The sequence below is a fragment of the Pseudophryne corroboree genome, chromosome 11 (genome assembly GCF_028390025.1).
Source record: "Pseudophryne corroboree isolate aPseCor3 chromosome 11, aPseCor3.hap2, whole genome shotgun sequence".
In the NCBI taxonomy this organism is placed as follows: Eukaryota; Metazoa; Chordata; class Amphibia; order Anura; family Myobatrachidae; genus Pseudophryne; species Pseudophryne corroboree.
This window is the reverse complement of record NC_086454.1, coordinates 156,084,231-156,106,969: the sequence shown is the minus strand read 5'-3', so window position 1 is coordinate 156,106,969 and position 22,739 is coordinate 156,084,231. Positions and strand designations below refer to the sequence as shown.

The 22,739-nt window shown below is 43.5% G+C and overlaps 1 protein-coding gene across 1 annotated transcript in view; it reads left to right on the top strand.

The window, feature by feature from the left end:
* LOC134970052 (G2/M phase-specific E3 ubiquitin-protein ligase-like) overlaps window positions 1-17,368 on the top strand; it is a 19,647-nt gene extending 2,279 nt beyond the window's left edge. Inside the window, exons 4-8 of the mRNA XM_063946156.1 lie at window positions 2,506-2,810; window positions 11,142-11,323; window positions 11,491-11,663; window positions 15,406-15,620; window positions 15,734-17,368. Of these exons, the coding sequence (XP_063802226.1) occupies window positions 2,506-2,810; window positions 11,142-11,323; window positions 11,491-11,663; window positions 15,406-15,620; window positions 15,734-15,972 (1,114 nt within the window). The 3' untranslated portion in view covers window positions 15,973-17,368. The remainder of the gene's footprint in view (window positions 1-2,505; window positions 2,811-11,141; window positions 11,324-11,490; window positions 11,664-15,405; window positions 15,621-15,733) is intronic.
* The last annotated feature ends 5,371 nt before the right edge of the window (window positions 17,369-22,739 follow it).

Below are 22,739 nucleotides of genomic sequence, written 5' to 3'. Positions count from 1 at the left end.
AGCCGATTACACAGCCATGTAGTGACATCACTACATGGCTGTGTAATCTGCTGTTGTCAAGTCTGCTGAATGCATGTGTATGAAGACCTGTGAGTGCCGTGTTCCAGTTTGTGTGTGTGTGTGTATATGTATATGTATATATATATATATATATATATATATATTTAATATATATATATATATATATATAATTAATATATATATATATATATATATATAATTAATATATATATAATTAATATATATATAATTAATAAATATGTATATATATATATATATATGCACACGGTGGGGGATAAAGCGACTGATGGTGTCTTAAAATATTTCAATAAAAGTGGATCTAGGAGATATATAAAAATATGTACTATATTTATAAAGTAATGAGTAACCAGATCGAGTGGATCTATAAAAAGTTAATTTATTAATACATTAAAACAGACAGTTATTAAACAGCTAGACTAAAATTTGAGCAGCAAATTTCTTAAAAAAATTGGGATAAAAAGTAAAACAGACACAATGCAAATTAATACCAAATTAAAATGTATGTTAAAATATGTAAAACAATTTTAACTTAACTTGGTATGAGGTCACTGCCAGGTAGCCCAACGCGTTTCGTCATTCAGACTTCATCACCCCTTGATGAAGTCTGAATGACGAAACGCTTTGGGCTACCTGGCAGTGACCTAATTTTTTCTGGTATTAATTTTGCATAGTGTCTGTTGTTTTTATCCCAATTTTTTTAAGAAATTTGCTGCTCATATTTTAGTCTACCTGTTTAATAACTGTCTGTTTTAATGTATTAATTAACTTTTTATAGATCCACTCGATCTGGTTACTCATTACTTTATAAATATAGTACATATTTTTATATATCTCCTAGATCCACTTTTATTGAAATATTTTAAGACACCATCGGTCGCTTTATCCCCCACCCCCCGTGTGTTATTAATCCTTTGCTACAGGGAACTACCATCCCTGTGTTTTGGGGGACAGCTGACGCCCTGTATTAACCCATAGGGAGTGTTATTTATTTTGACTACAAATTGTACACAAGTGGCGCAATAATCTCCCCCTTTTTATCTATATATATATCTATCCTTAGATTTTTATGGCACTCCCAATCATACTGTCATCCACCTGGGTGCCCTCCTCCAAACGATATAGAACTGCAGGGGGTACCTTCAATTATTGTCCATAAAGAAGGAAACCAGGCGGCACTCCAAGGATTTGTTGCAGGCAAAATACTTTATATTAAAGTGACAGTGCAAAATAAATTAGTACAGCATAGTGCAAGCCACCTTGCACTATGCTGTACTAATTTATTTTGCACTGTCACTTTAATATAAAGTATTTTGCCTGCAACAAATCCTTGGAGTGCCGCCTGGTTTCCTTCTTTATGGACAATAATTGAAGGTACCCCCTGCAGTTATATCTCTATCTCTATCTCTATCTCGCAGCGACACTCTAGACGACTGGATACAAGACAAAAGAATGCACAAATACAGCTTTGAAATGTTGATCACAACGGGCCTTTTTTTGTTTTGTATCCAGTCATGTAGAGTGCCACCACACGCTTCCATGTACTAGGACCCTGCTGGGCTCGTAGTATTATTTTTTTTTTATTTTTTTTTTATAAAACTCAGGAGTGTTATATTTGGAACTCACTGCAGCACCTAAAAAAACTCCTAATAGCACAGTATTGATAGGTTTGTGTTGAAAAAAGAATTCACACTTTTTTTTCACCATTTTTTTATTTTCCATTTCTTGTTACCATGAAGTACTGCGGGTCGTATGCACGAAGATCTTATTAAGTCTTTGATGTGTACCCAATATTTATTTTTCTTTGAATTTTTGAATACCTGTTGACTAATAGGTGCTGGTCAATTTTATATATATATATATATATATATATATATATATATATATTATATTATATTATATTATTCTGATGGACAGATAAGCTTTTATGTTTTTATTCTTGTACATTTAAAACCTGCTTGCTATATCATGTATATTATATATTTTTGTAAGTTTTATATTTTATTTTTAATATATGTCCATGTGAAAAGTAGTAAGAAGATGACACACACCAGACTTACCCAAATATATCCTTTTTAAAAGTAGAAATTTATGCCATTCAGTTGACCTTTCTCAAGTCTTTCAGCATTAGAATATCCTATCGGGTACACGTTTCCAGTGTGCTCAGCCTCCTCTTTGCTGCATCACGGCATTTGACTGACTACTGTATTTTTGTCTGTGCTCACAAAGTAATGGATTCATAGGCACCATGAATTATGTGTGATAGCACCAGCACATCCAAATGAGGTCACACTGTTTGCAATCACGTTACTGCAATGCCTACAATGAAGCTGATCACGTGCATGTGTGTGGATAGATAGTAATTTTACATTAATGTATGTGTACAAGGTAATTCATGAATGCCAAATATATTGATATTAGTAATTGACCTTCTAAATTATTTTAAATCTACATTTTGTGTTGTAGTGATATCAATCTAAAGGATATTCTGTCAAATCTGGCAGTACAGATTGATACTGAAAGCATTTCAAAGTTTAACATAAACCGCAGAGAAGTCTGGGACGGAGCATGTCGTGGACTAAAGCGGCAAACATTTAGGCCTGAAAATCGCCTTTCTGTAATTTTCACTGATTCCTTTGGGAATACAGAAGGAGCTGTAGATTTTGGTGGCCCAACGAGGGAATTTTTTAGACTTCTTCTACAGTTTTTGCAAATCAGCAAATTATTTGAAGGACCAGAAAATTCAAAGACATTGTCTTGTGATGCTCAAGGTATTTTTATATTTGTTTTGGTTTCTCCATTTGTTTTCTCTGTTATTATCATTATGTTCTTTTTTTTTTGGTAAGTTTACATCTGGACTTGACAATTTTTTTTCTAGATACTAGGAGCAAAGATGAAAGTGTAGGAGCCATACCACTACTGTTGCCACCACCTCCCCTCCCACACAACTAAGGGGGCCCCCCAGGCAAACCAGCCCTCTGAATCAATCCCCCGAGTAAACAATCCTCCGCTTTTTGGCCATATCACTGCCCCCTTCGAAGCACAATCCCTGGCCACACATAGACCCCCCTATTGGATAGCTATATGCAGCTGGAGTTTGAAAACTGCACACAGCATAGGCTGGGACGATCACTCAGCACATGCACTCCTGTGCATGAAATGGCAGCCGCAATAAAGCCATGCCCACGAATCTGCTCGCTCTCTCCCTCCTTGCATAATTTGGTAGCCAGGCAGCAAAAGCTAGGGGCCATGGCTACCTGGCCCCTGGGATTTGTCGAGCCCTGGTTTAGATCGTCAAACTTAATTGGTTAGTTATTTCCTTGCTTTATGTTTGGAAGAAGAAAAAAATCAGTTGTATCATATATACAATATATATAAAGAATGCTAATTGAAAACCATATTCCAGGCTTTAAATGCATCTAGGTATGATTGAGGAGTAATGTAGAAGACTAATAAACAATATCACTAGTTATATATCCATATCACATACTGTGCAGTCCTATAGTGTATGTTTTTAATTATGTTTCTCCCTAATATACAGGAATACAAAATTTTAAGAAAAACTATGTATAGGTTTCAAGAAAGTTTGCCTCTACTAATCCATTTACGTGTTTAAATTCTGTACGTGTTCCCTGTACTGTGCTACTTATACCCCTTTTCCACCTCGTCCAAAAACATGGGTTTTTGCACGGGTGTGTGCATTTACACGTGTTTTTTGGCTAGTGGAAACGTCTCCCTCTGAAAAAACCCGGGTCAAGTGATCTGGGAATCCTACCAGGGTAGGACGCGGGAATGACCCGTGTAAGGTGTAGTGTAAACAAGTTACCCATGTCAGTCGACACGGGACCCGTTTACAGCATGTGAAGATCCCATACCTCCCTGACCGCAGGTTTTCGCGGGCAGTCTCGAGGTTGGGGGGGGGGGCAGCGCATGCTGTCTCTCCTGCTATGCAGACAGCAGCGCTGGCAGAGAAATTGTGTGCCGGAGGCTGGGGGCAGCTCAGCAGCTTCCAGAGTGCCGGGCTTGCCCCCAGCAAGACAGTGGGCAGCATGGAATTGGTGGTGTGGCCTAACGGGTACGAGGCCATGTCCCGGGGGTCCTGATCTACCGGTTTTCCCGGCGCTTGGAGATAACTTCATCTCCAATCGCCAGGCAGAAGAAACTGTATCCGGGTGCAGTGTAAACGGCGCCTACACGGGATATTCCCGGGTTCGCTCCCATAGTGGAAAAGGGGTCCTTCTCGTGTCTGACCTGGCTTGGAACCGTGTTCCAAATCCCGGGGTCAGACCCGAGACTTCTAGTGGAAAAGGGGTATCACCGTATCCTAAGATACTACTCAAGGAACTGTAGATAGTATGTACACAATTTTAATGCTAGGCATGTGCATCCGCTGGGTCAAGCACAATGTGCCAATATGCTATTCATGGTACAGGTATATTGTTATATCTGCTTGAGGCTCCTAATTGCTTTACTTTGGTTTTTATTGTTAGACTTTTACATGGTGTTTTCGTTAAATTCAAATTGGTTTACTCATATTAATTATAATTTCTCTAGCATGCATAGGGTATACTGGGATGGTAAATTACAGTGGGGTATAGATGGGTCCATTGGAGCAGGTGCACTTTAAATTTCTTCAACCTAGTGTGTGCTGGCTCCTCCCCTCTATGCCTCCTCCCATCAGACCAGTTTAGAAAACTATGCCCTCAGAACTTGTCACATGCTGTAGGGCTCCAGTGTTTGTTTTTTGGGTTGTTTTTCCTTTAAATATTTTATATTTCTCTAATTTTTCAGACAAGCGCCTGTCTGCATCGAGGGACTTAGGGGGAGGGGTGGACCCGTCCAGACCTTATAGAGAGGTATGGCCCCGGATACCTAGTAACCATGACATCGGCCATGGGGTGATCTCTCACCGCAGCCGTATGGAGGGCTGGTGCTGGATCCTCAGAACCTGCCGACACCCCCGAACAGCTGAAGTTATGCAAGACTGTTGAGCATGCACTGGTTCACGAATAGCGGGATACCCGGTTCACAAGGCGTCAAATCATTGATCAGGCACACTTCTCTAATAGAGCTACTATGCCTTATTAGACTGTGTGTAGATTCCGCTGTAGGCGCACCATAGCAGAGGGGCAGAGCTTACAGAGCAGGACAGCAAGCGCCATTATACATACCGCGTGTACAGAGTTCAGCTACAGCGACGCCAGAGCCAGCGCGGACCTCACAAGTCTCCCGGGACTGTGGTATGCAGTGGGGGCTAATTGTTGGGAGGAGCAGGTTACACTTGGGGTTGCTATTAAGTGACTCCGGAATCAGTACTGCCTGGCTATATTATACACAGCTCATAGTGTGCTGGTTTCTCCCACTATGTGCTTTCTCCTGTTGGCTGTTTTATTTACTACTGCTTGCAGGGGTGACACACTGTACTTTTTCCTGTGTGTGTGTGTGTCATCTATACTGTGTAAGAATGACAGGGAAAAGTATTCTGTAAAGACTGCTCTAATAAGTTTACACAGACATCTGAAGGATCACATATTTTTGACCAGTGTACGGAGTCTGGGTAATAATCTGACGGCAGGTCACAAGAGTCTACACCAGTGTGGCTGTACACTTTAACAGGTGTCATGACAGATATTTCCTCAGAACTGGATGCTCCTGGCCACAACAGACAAGCTCTTAGACAGTCTGTGGAGGAATTGGTCTCTAAAAAGTGGTGGATTAAATCCTCTACTCATCCGCCCAGACTAAATGCACCAAAAATGCATGTTCCCACAGGTCCTGCAGTTGAATGACACGGGGGAAGACATGCCAGATATAGAGGATATGGATTAAGAATGGAGGAGGAAATTGGGGACCCTTCTCAAGGGGTTGAGTCACTCATTTGTGCAATACTGAGGTTATGGAAATACGTGAAAAAGACACTCTGGTAGAACCTGTATATTTCAGTAAACCACAAAAGTCTAGTGTTAACGTCTTCTGTCTTCTGAACGAAATGCCTAATTTAAGGAAGCTTGATTGCATTCTGTTAAAAAAATTCCAGATTCTTAAAAGGTTTTTGTCTTTTCTCTTTCCTCCTGAAGACAGGAAGCTTTGGGAAAATCCACCCACGGTTGACTCTTCAGTTTCTCGTCTCTCTAAAGATTGCACTTCCACTCCCGGGGGCTACTTCTTTAAAAGACTCCTCACACCATAAGATTGAAGCAACACTAGAAACTGTTTCTGCAGGGGGGTACACTGGTATTCCACAGGGAATAACATAGGGGGTGTAGAGTTGGATCTTGATACGAGGCACCGCTTTGACTGTTCCCAGGATGCACTGCACCGCCGCCTGTATATCCCCGCTTCCAGGCACTGGAGCTCAGTTTGTAAGTTGGTGCCTGCAGTGCATGCTGCTAACAGGATGGGCTGCATTAGGCAGCCCTAATAAGAGCTTTTCTAAGAAGAAAGAAGACTTCAAGGGCCGCAGCACAGGCACTAGATGCCATGGATATCACTGACATTCCGAGCTACGGCTCAATCACCTCCCCCAGCGGCGCTGCATACTCCTGTGCCCTGGTTGCCGGGTACTTGCAGCGGAAGCGCTCTGGTTCCCATAAGGTACACATCACCGCTGCTGCTCTCTTGGATCACGTGGCCGCACTTCATGAAGGAGGGAAGAGGGTTCCCCAGGTGGGACCCACTGAAATCGTGATCCAGATGCGGTCCCAGCAGATGGACCATGCTTCCGGCGTGGTCACTCTGGCCGTGCAGGGACCCCACTATATCCACCAGGGCAAGGAGCACATGTTGGATTTACTAAAATCAGTTTATTATAGGATCCATAGTACCCGGTGGTAAAGTCCTGCAGAGTGCATAAGGCACTGACCTGTAGCCCATCCCCCAGCTCCAGGCGCCATCTACAGCAGGTGTTCTCGCCCTGAAGCTGCATCTCTCCTTCACTCCCTGTCAGCGTTTGGGCGCCATTTCACAGAGCTGCGCTGATTCTGGGACTGCTTGGCACTGTCTCCTCTGTAAAGCCGCCTGTCTCATGAGCGCTGTGCATTTACGGGACACTTAAGTATTCTACATGTCGTTTAGTATGAATATTTAGTACAAGTATCCTGTGATATACATCCATTGTTTACTGTGCATTGTTATATCTGTATTCATACATGTATATGTACTATTACTAATCCAGTGCAGTTTTATTGTTATGTAATAATTTCTACATTGTACATGTGACTGTGTGTGCCTATAGCTGCTGTGTGGTTTCCATTCTGTGTATGTCGCACATATTGCTATCACTATATTCTGTACCCTGGGGGGGCTAAGTGCATCAGGGTCTCGTATACCATATAGTATTCCACAGGATATACTGTTTTTTGTATTTTTATCTGTGTATTTCAGTCACCTCATACCTCTTAAATCCTCTGTTTGTGCTCAGCATTTGCAGTCACATACCATAGGTGGTTTTTGTCGGGTATTGTGCTTGTCTTTCTATATTGTTCTGTCACGCCCTATGGCTACATTCTCAATGTCTGCTGCACAGTGCGGGAACTCCGCGTACGCTCATGCATCAGGCAGTGCTGACGCCATGGTTTTACCTGAGGAAAATATATCAGCTGAGGGTTCAGGTATTGGGTGTTCTGCATCCCCCAGTCAGCCTGCAGCACCGGTGGCACACCAAGAATCACCTTGGGCTGATTTTTCAAATTTGCTGACTACGCTTGTAACACGACTTACACCCCCTGTGGGACCTCCTGTGCCATTACAGCCACATATTGTCCCTGTAGTTAGTTCGCCATGGGCAGATACTGTCTACTCATTTACAGCAATTAAATCAGTCCTTTGTTAAAAGCTTAACCCTTGCCCTACTGGTACCAAAGGGTCATCTAAGTGGGCCATTTCTTCCTCACAATCTACTCATGTTTCGGATACTTCATCCGATGGGGTTGGGGAATATACTGATCCCTTAGACACTAATACAGCTGATTCTGATGTGGAATCTGTGACGCAGGTTGATGTTCCTGATATAGTGGAGGCTATCAAACTGATTCTTCAGATTGATGATGAGACTGACCCTCCAGATACGTCTAAGCAACCTGATAAGTTCAAACGTCGGAAGGTTACTAAATTAGTCTTGCCACATTCTGACCATTTAATTGACATACGTCAGGAATCCTGGGAGTCTCCAGGAAAGAAATTTTCCCTGTCTAAAAAGATGCTAGCTCATTATCCTATCTCCGCAGAGTTAAGTACCAAGTGGGAAACACCTCCACCAGTGGACTCGCATGTGGCCCGTCTTGTGTCATCTACTCTGCCTGTCACTACTGTCACCTCTCTGAAGGAACTGACGGATAAGTGTGTGGAGGGCTGCTTTAAGTCTATTTACACTCTCTTGCTGGTGCTGTACATAGTCCCACTTTGTCAGCCTCTCGGGCTGCAAAAGGTATTGAAGCCTGGGTTCAAGCAGTTGAGGCAGAGCTACCTCAGAATTTTCCAGATAATGCCAGACAATGTCTATCATGTATTATCAGAGCCTCCCATTACATTCATGAGGCAGCCTCTGATGCAGGTGTTATGGCGGCCAAAGCGTCTACCACGTCCATACTGGCTCACCGGATTCGGTGTTTACGGTCCTTGTGGGTGCACCTGTACTCTAAGAAGACCTTTGAGGTGCTCCCTTATTAAGGGAGGTTATAATATTTGTGTAAGATTGGAACAAGATTGTGACTGACTTGGTGTCTGCCAAGACTGCAAGTCTCCAAAGTACTAATCCTTCGGCTCCGAAGGCTAAGAGTAAAACTTTGCGATCCTTTCGACCTCCAGGTAAAGAAAACGGTCAGGCGTACCCGAGACAAGCTCGCGCTTCCAAATCCTCAAAGTCAAAACCAAAACTTTCTTGGGCTGCCCGTCAGCCTGCTTCCAAATTGGCCAAGCCTGCTGCATGACTGGGCTGTTGAGCAGTGACTCAGGTGGCTCAGTTTCAGGGAAAGTGGTTACCATACGAAACCATCCTCCCCATAAACATCTTTGAACTAAGGACGATTAACAATGTCCTTTTTCAGGCCTTCCACCTGTTACAAAATCACGCCACTCAAGTACAAGCAGACAATGCCACCACGGTGGGCTACATCAATCGACAAGGCGGAACCAAAGGCAAGGTGGCTATGAGAAGTCACCAATATCCTCCTTTGGGCAGAGTGACATGCCACGGCACTGTCTGCCATATTCATTCTGGGAGTGGACAACTGGGAGCCAGATTTCCTCAGTCGGCAAGATCTCCACCCGGAGAGAGTGGGGTCGCCACCCTCAATTCTTCTGTCAGATAGTATCCCTATGGGGTTGGCCTCAGATCTGATGGCATCCCGACACAACACGCATCTTCAGTGTTACTGCTCAAGGACAAGGGACCCACAGGCGACAGCTGTAGATGCATTTTTTACGCCCTGGACCTTTTAGACGATCTATCTGTTCCCTCCATTCACTCTAGTACCACGAATCTTAGAGGGAAAAGGTTCAGGCAATTTTAATCTCCTTGGCGGGCCTGGTACGCAGATCTCTTCTCCCTGTTGGTAGCCAACCCCTGGCCATTGACGCTGAGATAAGATCTTCAGCAAGGCCCATTCGTCTATCCAAACTTACAGCGGCTATGTTTGACGGGGTGGAAGTTGAGAGGGAGATTTTAGCCAGGAAGGGCATTCCAGAGGCCGTTATCCCGACTGCTCCATGCTAGGAAAGATGTCACATCACGGCACTACCATCGGCTATGGAAGATGTATGTCTCCTGGTGTCAGTCATCGTTATCTGCCAGCGGTTTTCAAATTGGGTCGTTTTGCCTTGTCAGTCTTTTAACAAAAATGGTTGGCCTAGATCTCGGAGGTTCAGACCTTTCTTAAGGGTGTGCTCCACTTGCAACCACCTTTTGTATATCCTACGACCCCTTGGGATCTCACAGTTGGTGTTGGATTTTCTACAACCATTGCAGCAGGCGGAGTCCAAGTATTTGCTTGGAAGACTCTCACCTTGTTGGCTCTTGCTTCTGCGCGGCGACTCTCTGAATTGGGGGGCCTTGTCCTGAAAATCTTGGGTTTCACGAAGATCGTGCAGAACTCAGGACTTGTAGGTTGTCTCGGCATTTCACATAAATCCACCTATTGTAGTTCAGGTAGTAACCGATTCCTCCACGCCTCGTAGTTTGGATATGGTGCAAGCGTTGTGCATTTATGTCAACGGAATGGCTCGTACCCGGAAGTCAGATACTCCTTTGTTTTGTATGAGGCCACCAAGATTGGTTGTCCTGCTTCGAAGCAAACCATTGGATAAAACTCACTATCCAACAGGCTTATTCATTTGTGTCCTTACCTTTGCCACAGTCTGTCACCGCCCATTCCACTAGGTCGGTGAGATATTCCTGGGCGGCTGCTCGTGGAGTCTCTGCCTTGCAGTTGCGTAGGGCTGCTACCTGGTCCAGTGCCCACACTTTTGTTAAATTCTATTGTTTTGATACCTTGGCGTCGGGCGCTCAGTTTGGTTTTGCATGGATCTCGGCACACACCCACCCGTAATGAGAGCTCTGGCATGTCCCCACTGTAATTCACCATCCCAGTATACTCTATGGATGCTAGTTAAAACTGGATTTTGGTACTTACTGGTAAATGCTTTTCTCCAAGACCATAGGGGATACAGGCCGCCCACCTCTGTGCTTTCTTTTCTGCATATTGTTTGTGTTGTTGTGCATCAGCGTATGCGCGTTGCTTTCGCTATTTTTTTGTTTTACTTTTTAAGTTATGTTGCTCAGTTTCTCCTGTTCTTCTATTCTGTTTTTTCCTCCTCCTTGAGGCATGTTCCGTCTCCTTCGGGCACAGTTATGGAGACTGGTCTGATGAAAGGGGGCATAGAGGGGAGGAGCCAGCACACACTAGGTTGAAAAAATTTAAAGTGCACCACCTCAAATAGAACCATCTATACCCCGCTGTAATTCGCCATCCCAGTATCCCCTACGGACTTCAAGAAAAGGATTTACCGGTAAGTACCAAAATCACGTGTGTTTTTTTGGTGTGTATGTGTGGTTTTTTTTTTTTTTTTTTTATTTTTTTTTTATGCACTTTTTTAATGTTTTTCAGCTTTGCGGAATGATGAGTATTATCTGGCTGGTTTATCCATTTCACTATCACTGGTGCACGGTGGACCCGCTCCAAATTTTTTTTCTCCTGTCTTATACAATGCTCTAACATATGGCTGGAAAAATACTCCACTTGTATTACAAGATCTTGTAGATGTGGAAGCAAAAGAAATTATGCAGAAGGTATATACATAATGTTAATTTAATTACTGCATTTATTTTTAATTATGTGTCAATGATTTTATTTATTTTTTTTGTATATTCATTTTGAGTCGTGATTTCATTATCTCACATTTAGTAATGTCATGTTGACCTATAGATTTACCCATTTATATTTTTTTAAATTTCAGATTATGAATGCTACTTCAGTTGAGAATCTTCAAGACGTGTTGTATGAAAATAACCTGCTCCTTAATCTTGCTGGCTGTCTCCGTGTAATTAAAACAGTTGACGACAAACACCAAATTGTCCAAGACTACTTGCATTGGTATCTACGGGATAGAACAATGCATTCTGAAGAGAGGTTATTACATTTAAAGTTTAAATAATGCCACGTTTATTTAATTGTTGGATTTTCCAGTCGGATTATACTGACTTTATAGAATACTTTAGTGTTGAGTAGAATGCATAACCAGTTGCTTCTGTATGCTATAAAGATTAGCTGCATAAAAGAAAATACCTATTTTTTTTTTTTTCTTTTTTTTTTTTTGGAGATAAACAGCGTAACTATTTAAATGTGTGCAAAATGTAGAAAAAATGTATATTAAAATTTAGTGTTGGTAAATTGCAATGAACAAAAGTCCCTCTAGAGCAGTGGTTCCCAAGCTCTGTCCCCAAGTAACCTCAACAGTTCGTGTTTTCCAGGTCACCAAGCAGTTGAACAGGTGTATTCATTACTCAGTGACACATTTTAAAAGACCCACAGGTGGACCAAATTATTTCACTTGCAATCCTGTGAGGGGACCTGGAAAATATTAACTGTTGGGGGTACTTGAGACCGCGGTTGGGTACCACGGCTCTAGAGGGTAAAACAGGATTTTAATTACCTACCGGTAAATCCTTTTCTCTTAGTCCGTACAGGATGCTGGGCGCCCGTCCCAGTGCGTACTGTATCTGCAGTTATCGGTTATGGTTACACTCATGTTGTTTTTCTTTTCAGTCAGTCCGTTGCTGATGTTATTCATGCCATGGCATGCGGTATGCTATTTTTGTTTGTGTTTACACAGGTTGTTACATTTTCGGTCAGCATATTGCTGTATATTTTTCATGCCGTCAGCTGGTGTTCTATTGAATGCCACGTTCTGCGGCATGTTTGAGGTGTGAGCTGGTATGACGCTCACCGTGTTTAAACAGTAAATTCTTTCCTCAAAATGTCCGTCTCCCTGGGCACAGTTCTATAACTGGAGTCTGGAGGAGGGGCATAGAGGGAGGAGCCAGTTCACACCCATTCAAAGTCTCTTATAGTGTGCCCATGCCTCCTGCGTATCCCGTCTTTACCCCATGGTTCTTTTGGAGTCCCCAGCATCCTCTACGGACTAATAGAAAATGATTTACCGGTAGGTATTAAAATCCTATTTTTCTCTTACGTCCTACAGGATGCTGGGGTCCATATTTGTACCATGGTGATGTACCAAAGCTCACCGAACGGGAGGGAGAGCGCGGAGGACCTGCAGAACTGATTGACCAAACTTTAGGCCCTCACTGTCCAAAGTATCGAACTTGTAAACGTAGCAAACATGTTAGACCCAGACTAAGTAGCTGCTCGGCAAAGTTGTAAAGCCTAGACACCCCGAGCAGCCACCCAGAAAGAACCCACCTTAGAGTAGAGTGGGCTTTAACAGATTTGGGACACTGCAATCCTGCAGTAGAATATGCATGCTGGATAGTGACTCTGATCCAGTGAGAGATCGTCTGCTTAGAAGCAGTACACCCAATTTTCTTGGGATCATACAGAACAGAGTCCGATTTTCTGTGACGAGCAGTCCTCTTCACATAGATTTTCAGAGACCTTGAAACATCTAAGGACTATGACGAAATAGAGGAGTCAGTAGTAGCGACTGGTACCACAATAGGTTGGTTGATACAAAAAGCCTACACAACCTTTAGAAGGAACTGCTGATGTGTCCGGAGCTCAGCTCTATCTTCACGGAAGATTAAGTAAGGGGCTTTAACAAGACAAAGCCCCCAACTCCGACACACGTCTAGCAAAAGCTAAGGCCAACAAAGTGACAGCCTTCCACGTGAGAAACTTGACTTCAAACTCCTGTAGAGGCTCGAACCAATCCGATTGGAGGAACTGTAACACCACATTAAGATCCCATGGTGACATAGGTGGCACAAAGGGAGTCTGGATGTGCAGAACTCCTTTCAAGAAAGTCTGTTCCTCAGGGAGGGAAGCCAGTTTCTGGAAGAAAATGGATAAGGCCAAAATCTGGACCTTTATGGATCCCAAACTCAGGACCATATCCACACCTGCTTGCAGGAAGAGGAGAAACCGTTCCAGTTGAAATTCCACTGTAGGAAACTTCTTGCATTCACACCAAGATACATACTTTTTCCAAATGCAATGGTAATGTTTAGACGTTTCTCCTTTCCTAGCCTGTATCAGGGTAGGAATAAACTTGTTCGGAATGCCTTTTACGAGCTCATATCTGGTGTTCAACCTCCATGTCGTTAAACGTAGTCGTGGTAAGTCTTGATAAGTGAATGGACCCTGTTCCAGAAGGTCCTCCCGAAGAGTAAGAGCGTTCAGGATGCTCCTCACAGCGCTGCAGTAAAGTACCGCTGAGCCGTCCGGGAGCGCACTTAATACTGCGCTCCTACCCTGAAGCCGCCATCTTCACACCGTCCCCCTGCTTGTTAGGTGGTGGCGGTGACTCCCTCGCCACACTTCAGCTCTGCAAGGGGGTGGTGGCCTGCTGCTGGGGTGAGCATTCCCCTGCGGCGGGGAGCGATCTATACCCTCTGGAGCTCAATGTCCAGTCAGTGGAGACAGTGGCTCAGACCCCGCAGGGCGGACACTCCTCCCCCGTTATTCCCCCCCTGCTGGCAGGCTGTTGCCAACAGCCTCCTGTACAAAAACAAACTCTAAAAAGTAACTTTACTAGAAAAACTCTATAGAGCTCCCCTAGGTGTGAACGGCTCCTCCGGGCAAATTTTCTAAACGGAGTCTGGTAGGAGGGACATAGAGGGAGGAGCCAGCCCACACTATTAAAGTCTTAAAGGTACTAATATGGACCCCAGCATCCTCTAGGATGTAAGAGAAATTTACTAAATATCAATTTGTTTTTGGAGTGTTTCAAAAATTTGAGTGTTATTTTACAAATCACATATTTACTAAATCCTCAATCAATTTCAAATCTTTTTTTTATTTTAATTTTAGACTAGTACTTTAGAGTCTGGGTACAGGTACCATAGGCCCATTACATGCTGGCCCTTGTGGTTCTAAAAGTTCAAAGCTGCTGGTGTAGGATTGCTGTAATCTCTAGTATCACTGTAAAGAAATAAGACTGGTACCCACACCATTTTTCTCCTAATTTTGATTAACCAGAATGGGCTCAGAAACTTTGTAGGATGGGTTAATCACGCAATTTTTTATTTTGTTTAAATTTAACTCTTTATTCTATAATATACCAAAGCATGCACAGATATTGAGCTATGCCGTCCTTATAATCTGTCTCTATTTGACTGATGTCTCCCATAAATAAGGGAATCTCAATGTAATTGACTAAAACTGGACACCAGAAACTGAAGATACCATAAAACACACTGCTTGTCCAGCGATTTGTTTTAGACTTCACACACAATTTTGTGTAGATTTTACCTAAGTAAACAGGCAGCGTTAGTTTAGCATCAGAGGGTGATCGTCAGTGGTGAGTACCAACCGGGGGCCCAGCTAGGAGTGACCCCCTGGTTTACTGTGCAGCTGACAGCATAGTGTGGAGGGCAGAACCCTCCTGTGGGGTCCCGCTATGGCCCCCGCGTGAGACTGGCTAAATAAAAGGTAAACCAAGCATTTATGTGAGGTTTTTAGATGCAGGGAAACATGGCCAGTATAAACATACAGCAGTAGCTCCGTTGCCATGGTGGGGGTCGGAGCTACATTAGAGCGGGCTCAGCAGCATTTTGGCACCTGCAGCAGCCTCCACAACTGCCCCTAGATCTTTCATTTCATCCTTCCGGAGTCCAGAAGGACTACCTATAGTTTATCTGTAGCGATTTGTTAATGTCCCAATATTCTATTGATTTAAATGTTTTAATTTTAGATTTAAAGAGGGACTGAAGACATTGGGTGTGCTTGACGCAATGAATGCGCATCCGGATTTATTTAAAAAAGCATTTATATGGAAAAAGGATGTTATGACATCCGATGTCGTGTCTCATCTCTTCAAAATATCCTATAGTCCAGTGGGTAGTAATGCAAGGATTCGTGAAGAGAGAATTATTTGCTACTGGCGAGACTTTATTCTGGATTGTGAAGGTTAGTATACTTTTATTTTCACATGCTTACATATATGCAAAAGTGCAAATGCCGGTACTAATGATTTTTAAGTTGATGATAACATTTGCTTTTATTTGGTTTCACTATTTCAGAGAGAGAATGCAGAACCAAGCTACAAGATATACTGTTGTTTGTGACTGGCGTAAACCATATTCCACCAATAGGACTTGACCCACAGCCATCCATTGAATTTATTGATGGATCGTCAAACTATCCAGAGGCTAACACTTGTGGCAATGTGCTTAGACTTCCATTTTCCAAAGGTTACAAAGAATTCAAAGAAAACTTAGAATTTGGTATTCTGAATTCACCTGGTTTTGGCCGACCATAGTATGTTGTTTTTTTTTTACATCTTTACCGTTTGTAACGTTTCTTGAAGTTGGAACATAGATGTTGACTATGACACTTAAAGGACCATCCCTCTGTATAATGTAGTTTCTGGATAGTTTTGTATTGTCCAAAACTGGGCTAGATGCTGATGGAAAAAAGTATATATATATATATATATGTTCAGTGTCACATCTCTCTGCCCAAATCATCTAACACACCGCATAACACTATGCTACTACTGACACTAACATTGAGACACACAACCTATGTATAGTATTTGTATCCAAATATACATACACTAAAACACAAACTCCAGTGGTTTGAGCTCAGTTAACTTATGTCTTCTTATGCTGGGTACACACTGGCTGATATATCAGCCGTTCTGTTGAATGGCCCATATATTGTGGGTCAGTCAGCCAGTGTGTACGAACGATATATCTGTGAATGCTGTCCGTTGGCCCTGCAGTACAGCCGACTACCAATATATCTGTCGATTTTATTGGTGCATCGCTGTGTCTATGGGCGGTCAATGAATGGGCAGGCACATGTTAACACCCAAACAGTTGATGATGTCAGTCCCGATGGATCAGGCAGTGTGTTTGCTCAACACAATGCCCGGCCGTCCATACATATATATGCAGATATATCTACTAGTGCGGCACTTCAGCTATTGAGAAACTACACATCTCAGCACGCCCTGACACAGCTTTAGCATTCTCTGACAGCAAAACTGTGTCAGGGCATGCTGGGATATGTAGTTTCACAACAGCTGGAGGGCCGCAGTTTGGACATGCCTGTACTAATGTGTACCCAGCATTATATATATCAAAGGTGGCCTCACCTACAGTATAAGTAGTGCAGCCCACCATTCCTCATAGTTAAAATATCTCAGTGTGCAGGTGTCCATTTTAGAGGAGGTGACTAGGAGTTTTCATTATGTTTAAACATTTGATTCATAGAGTCTATGTGCAGCCTTTTCAACCCACCCTTTTTTATTATGGGGATGCTTTAAAAACTTGCTGTTTTTTCAACATATTTAGTTAAATGTTTGTTCTGTTTTTATACTATTTAGAGCAGAGTAAAATTTACGGAGGGAGTTGACTGCAAAACTGCAGCTGGTCTTGCCTATATTTTTGTAATAAAAATTTAGAAATTGTGACCCAAGCCTGATATTTAAATTGTCACAGTATATCACACATTTATTCCTGTGGGTGTTCTATTTGTGTCCATTACAATGTTTCTCATTTATCTCCTTTAGTTCTTGTACGGTCTGTAATGTAGCTTTTTTTTCAGTGTCCTTTCTATCACATCCTACAAATTGCATCTGCTGTTATATTGTAATGTTTGTGCTTCCTTAAAAAATAAAAAAAATAAAGTATTTACATTTAAAGTCAAAATGGGACTGACTGCAGAATGCTTGCAGCAACAAATAGCTAGTGTGTCATGGAAATGCTTTTGGCACACGATATAGTAAAAAAATTTCACACAGGAGGCAGAATACAGTAGCTACGGGGGGAGGGGAGGGGAGAGGGAGTGTTTATACACAGTGTAAGTCCCAAGGTGGGTACACAGTGGCCAATCTATTGGACAGTCAATTGAATTAATATTGCTGGTTCAACGGACTTGGTGTACCCCTGATATGTCAGAATGATGGTGTACATATCGCAATAGCCAGGCAGCACATCCGATGCCTCATATCTGCAGCTATATCCGTGTGTGTGTGTGTATATATGTATATATATATGTATATATATGTATATGTATATGTATATATATATATATATATATATATATATATATGGTCCGGCAGGGCTTGACAATGCAACTGGGTGGTTGCATGTAAATGCACACCCAGTTGTGAAGTCAGTCATTAAAGGTTGGGCAGTGTGTATGGCCAAATCATCTGCAGATGATCTTTCAGTGTGTATCCAGCCCTACGCATGCAGTAGCTATACCCCACACTCCTTCAGCCACCAGACCTCCACAGTGCATCTCATGACCCCTTCATATGGAGCTTCAAGGAAGGTCTCACTGTTGATATGTTGCTGCCTCACAGTATCTGAGAACTGCAGTGGTAAGCAGATTGAAGTTTATTGCTGAGCAGTGCACTACTGCTGGAACTAGTATAAAATGAGGCTACCCACATGTGGGAGTGACTTAGTGTATAAGGTGAAGGGGTGATCTTCAGTTTGCCGAATGTCGGGATCCCGGCGCACAGTATACCGGCGATGGAATCCCGACATACCGGCACATATTCTCCCTCGTGGGGGTCCACGACCACCATGGAGGGAGAATAAAATAGCGTTGTGCGCATAGCGTGTCACCGTCCCCACGGCGAGCCCACAAGGGGCTCCTTTGCGCTCGGCACGGTGTCGGGCTCCTGGCGCCGGTATGCTGGTCGCCGGGAGTCCAATCGTCGGCATACCATACTACACCCGAGGTGAAGGGCTGTCCTTCAAAAGCGAAGGTGGCAGTATCAATGGGGAGGTCAGATATACAAAGGAACCCTCCCAGGACAGCCATCCGAGCAGTGGTGCAGGATGGATTGGCTGCGCCCTGTCTTAGCTTGACCCTCTATCCCTGGACCAAGTTTAAATTTGACTTTCTAGAAATTTTACAGCCAACATAGGGAATCCAGCGCTGCACTAGTATAACATCCAAAACCTGGATAACAGTGCTGTCTGTGGGATACCTCTGCCTAACAGTATTGCACTGGGATGGAGGACTCGCAAGTTTAGCAAGAAACACCCCTCCATTTCTAGTCAAGGGGGTGGGTATACCCACCGCTGTAACAGAAGAATGTGCACGTTGTATCCACAGGTCAAGGCACAAACGCAATATAAGGTAATTTAGTCCTATAACAGATAGAGCTCAGCTTATTACTCCATAGGGAATACAGAACAATTCTAATAATAATGCTGATACACCCAGGTGTTGAGGTTACTCTCACATGGCCCTATCACTTCAGAGTCAAGAGGCATTAAATGATAACCCTTACACTATTTAGGTGCAAAGGACTAAATTTATGAAGATGGGAGATTTTTTAATATTTATTTTATATAACTGGTGATGTTGCCCATAGCAACCAGATTCTACGTAACATGAAGATAATAGCTACAATCTGTTTGGTATGGGCAACATCAATGTTTCTAAAAAACAAACCCCATCTTAGTCAATTTACCCCACAGAAGGTAGCCATGGTTTCACCAAAATACTTATCCGTGGTGTTATAATCTAGTAAACATATTACTGAACATACATTGTAAGGTCGCCGTGGAAGCTGTGCAGTGCATGTAATTTACTGAATGTGGAGTTTCATCGTAAGTACAGCAAATTTTCAAGAAATACAATTGTCAGGTCCTGGGTGCAGGTCATAACTCTAATACATCGTATAAGAAGTAAATGTGGAGCTACAGAATGTGTCCAAAGTGCAGAAGTCCTGTTTCACACACTGTGTGACCTTGCGCTTTGGAACCAGATTACCATCAGAATGGATCCCACTGTTATAACACAAATAAACGATTAATTTTTTTCAAGTTGTGCTAACCTGGAGAGGAGTGCATTGTGGGTAGAATATAGCAGATACACCGGTAACTTGCTAATATTAAGCAGCAACATTTCTATGCTAGTGTAATACAGATGAATTTTCTATGAACTTTAAATCCTCAGTACATTAGAGAGGGACAATGCAGCAGAGTAATGCACAGCAATGCAGTGGTATACTCAGCAACCTGTATGCAGATGCTAATAGTCTAGCACAGGCATTCCCAACCACGGTCCTCAAGGCACACCAACAGTGCAGGTTTTAGTGATATCCAGGCTGCAGCACAGATGGTTAAATCAAAATAACTGAGCTACTAATAAAGTCACCTGTGCTGAAGCCTGGAAATCACTAAAACCTGCACGGTTGGTGTGCCTTGAGGACCGTGGTTGGAAATGCCTGGTCTAGCAGGTAAAATGGGGGAATTGGAATTGTTAGCATCAAAGGCTGAGTATGACAGGTATTACGGAAACATGGTGGGACGACTCCACGACTGGGTTGCTAACTTAGAGGGGTATTCTCTTTTTAGGAGGGACAGGGCTAACAAAAGAGGAGGTGGTGTATGTCTTTATGTTAAACCATACCTAAAGGAGGTTATCTATGAGGAAACTGGCGATAATGTAGAGTCACTATGGGAAGAAATCTCAAGTGGGGGAATTTATGCAAAACTAGTCATAGGCACGTGCTACAACCAGCCGGATATTAGCATACATGAGGAAGAACAACTATTGCAGCAAATCAAAACGGCTGCGGGATTGGGGGACATCCTTGTGATTGAGGATTTTAAATACCTGGATATAAACTAGAGTAACGATTCATGTGCTAAAGCGAGGGGCAGCAGGTTTTTAAATACGTTTAGGCATCACTACTTGTCTCAATTAGTCCAGGACCCAGCTAGGGGTAAAACTACCCTGGATCTAGTAATTACTAATAATGTGGACATTATATCAAATACTAAAGTTGGGGAGACTTTGGGTAACAGTGATCACTATATGATCACATTCGACATCAGTTTCAGGAAACCTAGCTACAGGGGTTCCACCGAAACGTTTAAGTTTAGGAAGTCTAATTTCATGCTTAGATGTGCACTTAACGCCATAGATATATACCAGCTCACACCACTAACACGCCGTACAACATGGCATTTGTAACCAAACCCAGTCAACAGCATGAACAAAAACCCAGCAACAGGCTGATTATAACCAAACACAACCAATGTGTAACACAAGCAAAAACTACAACCACTTACTGCAGATAGAGTCCGCACTGGGACGGGTGCCCAGCATCCTCTACGGACTAAGAGAAAAGGATTTACCGGTAGGTATTAAAATCCTATTTTCTTCTACGTCCTAGAGGATGCTGGGGACACTTCACAGACCATGGGGTTTATACCAAAGCTTCAGATCGGGCGGGAGAGTGCGGATGACTCTGCAGCACCGATTGACCAAACAACAGTTCCTCATCAGCCAGGGTATCAAACTTGTAGAACTTTGCAAAAGTGTTTGAACCCGACCAAGTAGCCGCTCGGCAAAGCTGTAACGCCGAGACCCCACGGGCAGCCGCCCAAGATGAGCCCACTTTCCTGGTAGAATGGGCCTTAACCAATTTCGGTAACGGCAATCCAGCCGTAGTATGAGCCTGTTAAATCATATTACAGATCCAATGCGCAATAGTCTGCTTGGAAGCAGACGTCCCAATCTTGTTGGGAGCATATAAGACAACCGGAGCCTCTGTTTTCCAAATCTGAGCTGTTCTGGCTACATAGATTCTAAAAGCCCTGACCACATCCCGAGACTTTGAGTCCACGAGGGCGCCAGTTGCCACTAGCACCACAATAGGTTGGGTCATGTGAAAAGCTGAAACCACCTTTGGCAGAAACTGCTGCCGAGTTCTCAACTCCGCTCTGTCTTCATGGAAGATCAAATAGGGGCTCTTGTGAGACAAGGCCACTAACTCAGACACCCGCCTTGCGGATGCCAAGGCCAATAACATGACCACTTTCCAAGTAAGGAATTTTAACTGAACCTTCCGTAAAGGTTCAAACCAAGGAGATTGCAGGAACTGTAACACCACGTTGAGATCCCACAGTGCCACCGGAGGCACAAAAGGAGGCTAGATATGCAGCACCCCATTCATGAAAGTCTGAACCTCAGGGAGGGAGGCCAATTCCTTCTGAAAGAATATTGATAAGGCCGAAATTTGTACCTTAATGGAGCCTAGTTTAAGGCCCGCATCCACACAAGCTTGTAGAAAATGGAGAAAACGCCCAAGTTGCAATTCCTCCGTAGGGGCCTTTTTGGATTCACACCAAGACACATATTTTCACCAAATACGGTGGTAATGCTTCGCTGTTACTTCTTTTCTAGCCTGTAGTACAGTGGGGATAACTTCACTGGGAATCCCCTTCCGGGCTAGAATATGGCGTTCAACCGCCATGCCGTCAAACGCAGCCACGGTAAGTCCTGGAACATGCACAGAGACCTTGCTGCAACAGGTCCTCTCGTAGAGGAAGAGGTTACGGATCTCCTATGAGCAACTCGTGAAGATCCGGATACCAGGCCCTCTTTGGCCAGTCTGGGACAATTAGTTTCGCCGGAACTCTTGTTCTTCTTACGATCCTTATCACCTTCGGGATGAGTGGAAGCAGAGGGAACACGTAGACCGACGGAAACACCCACGGAGTCACCAGGGCGTCCAACACTATTGCTTGAGGGTCCCACGACCTGGAACAATACATCCGAAGTTTCTTGTTGAGGCGAGACGCCATCATGTCTACATGAGGAATTCCCCAATGACATGTCACGTCTGCAAAGACCTCTTGATGAAGACCCCACTCCCCTGGATGGAGATCGTGTCTGCTGAGGAAGTTCTGCTTCCCAGTTGTCCACTCCTGGAATGAGGAACGCCGACAGAGCGCTTACATGCCTTTCCGCACAGCTGCGAACTTTTGTGGCCTCTGCCATTGTCTCTCTGCTTTTTGTTCCGCCTTTGCGGTTTATGTACACCTCTGCTGTTGTCCGACTGAATCAAGATGTGCAGATCTTGAAGAAGATTCTCCGCTTGCCGAAGACCGTTGTAAATGGCCCTCAATTCCAGAATGTTAATGTGCAGACAAGCCTCGTGACTTGACCATTTTCGCTTGAAATTTTCCCCTTGTGTGACTGCTCCCCATCCTCGGAGACTTGCATCCGTGGTCACCAGGATCCAATCCTGGATCCCGAACCTAC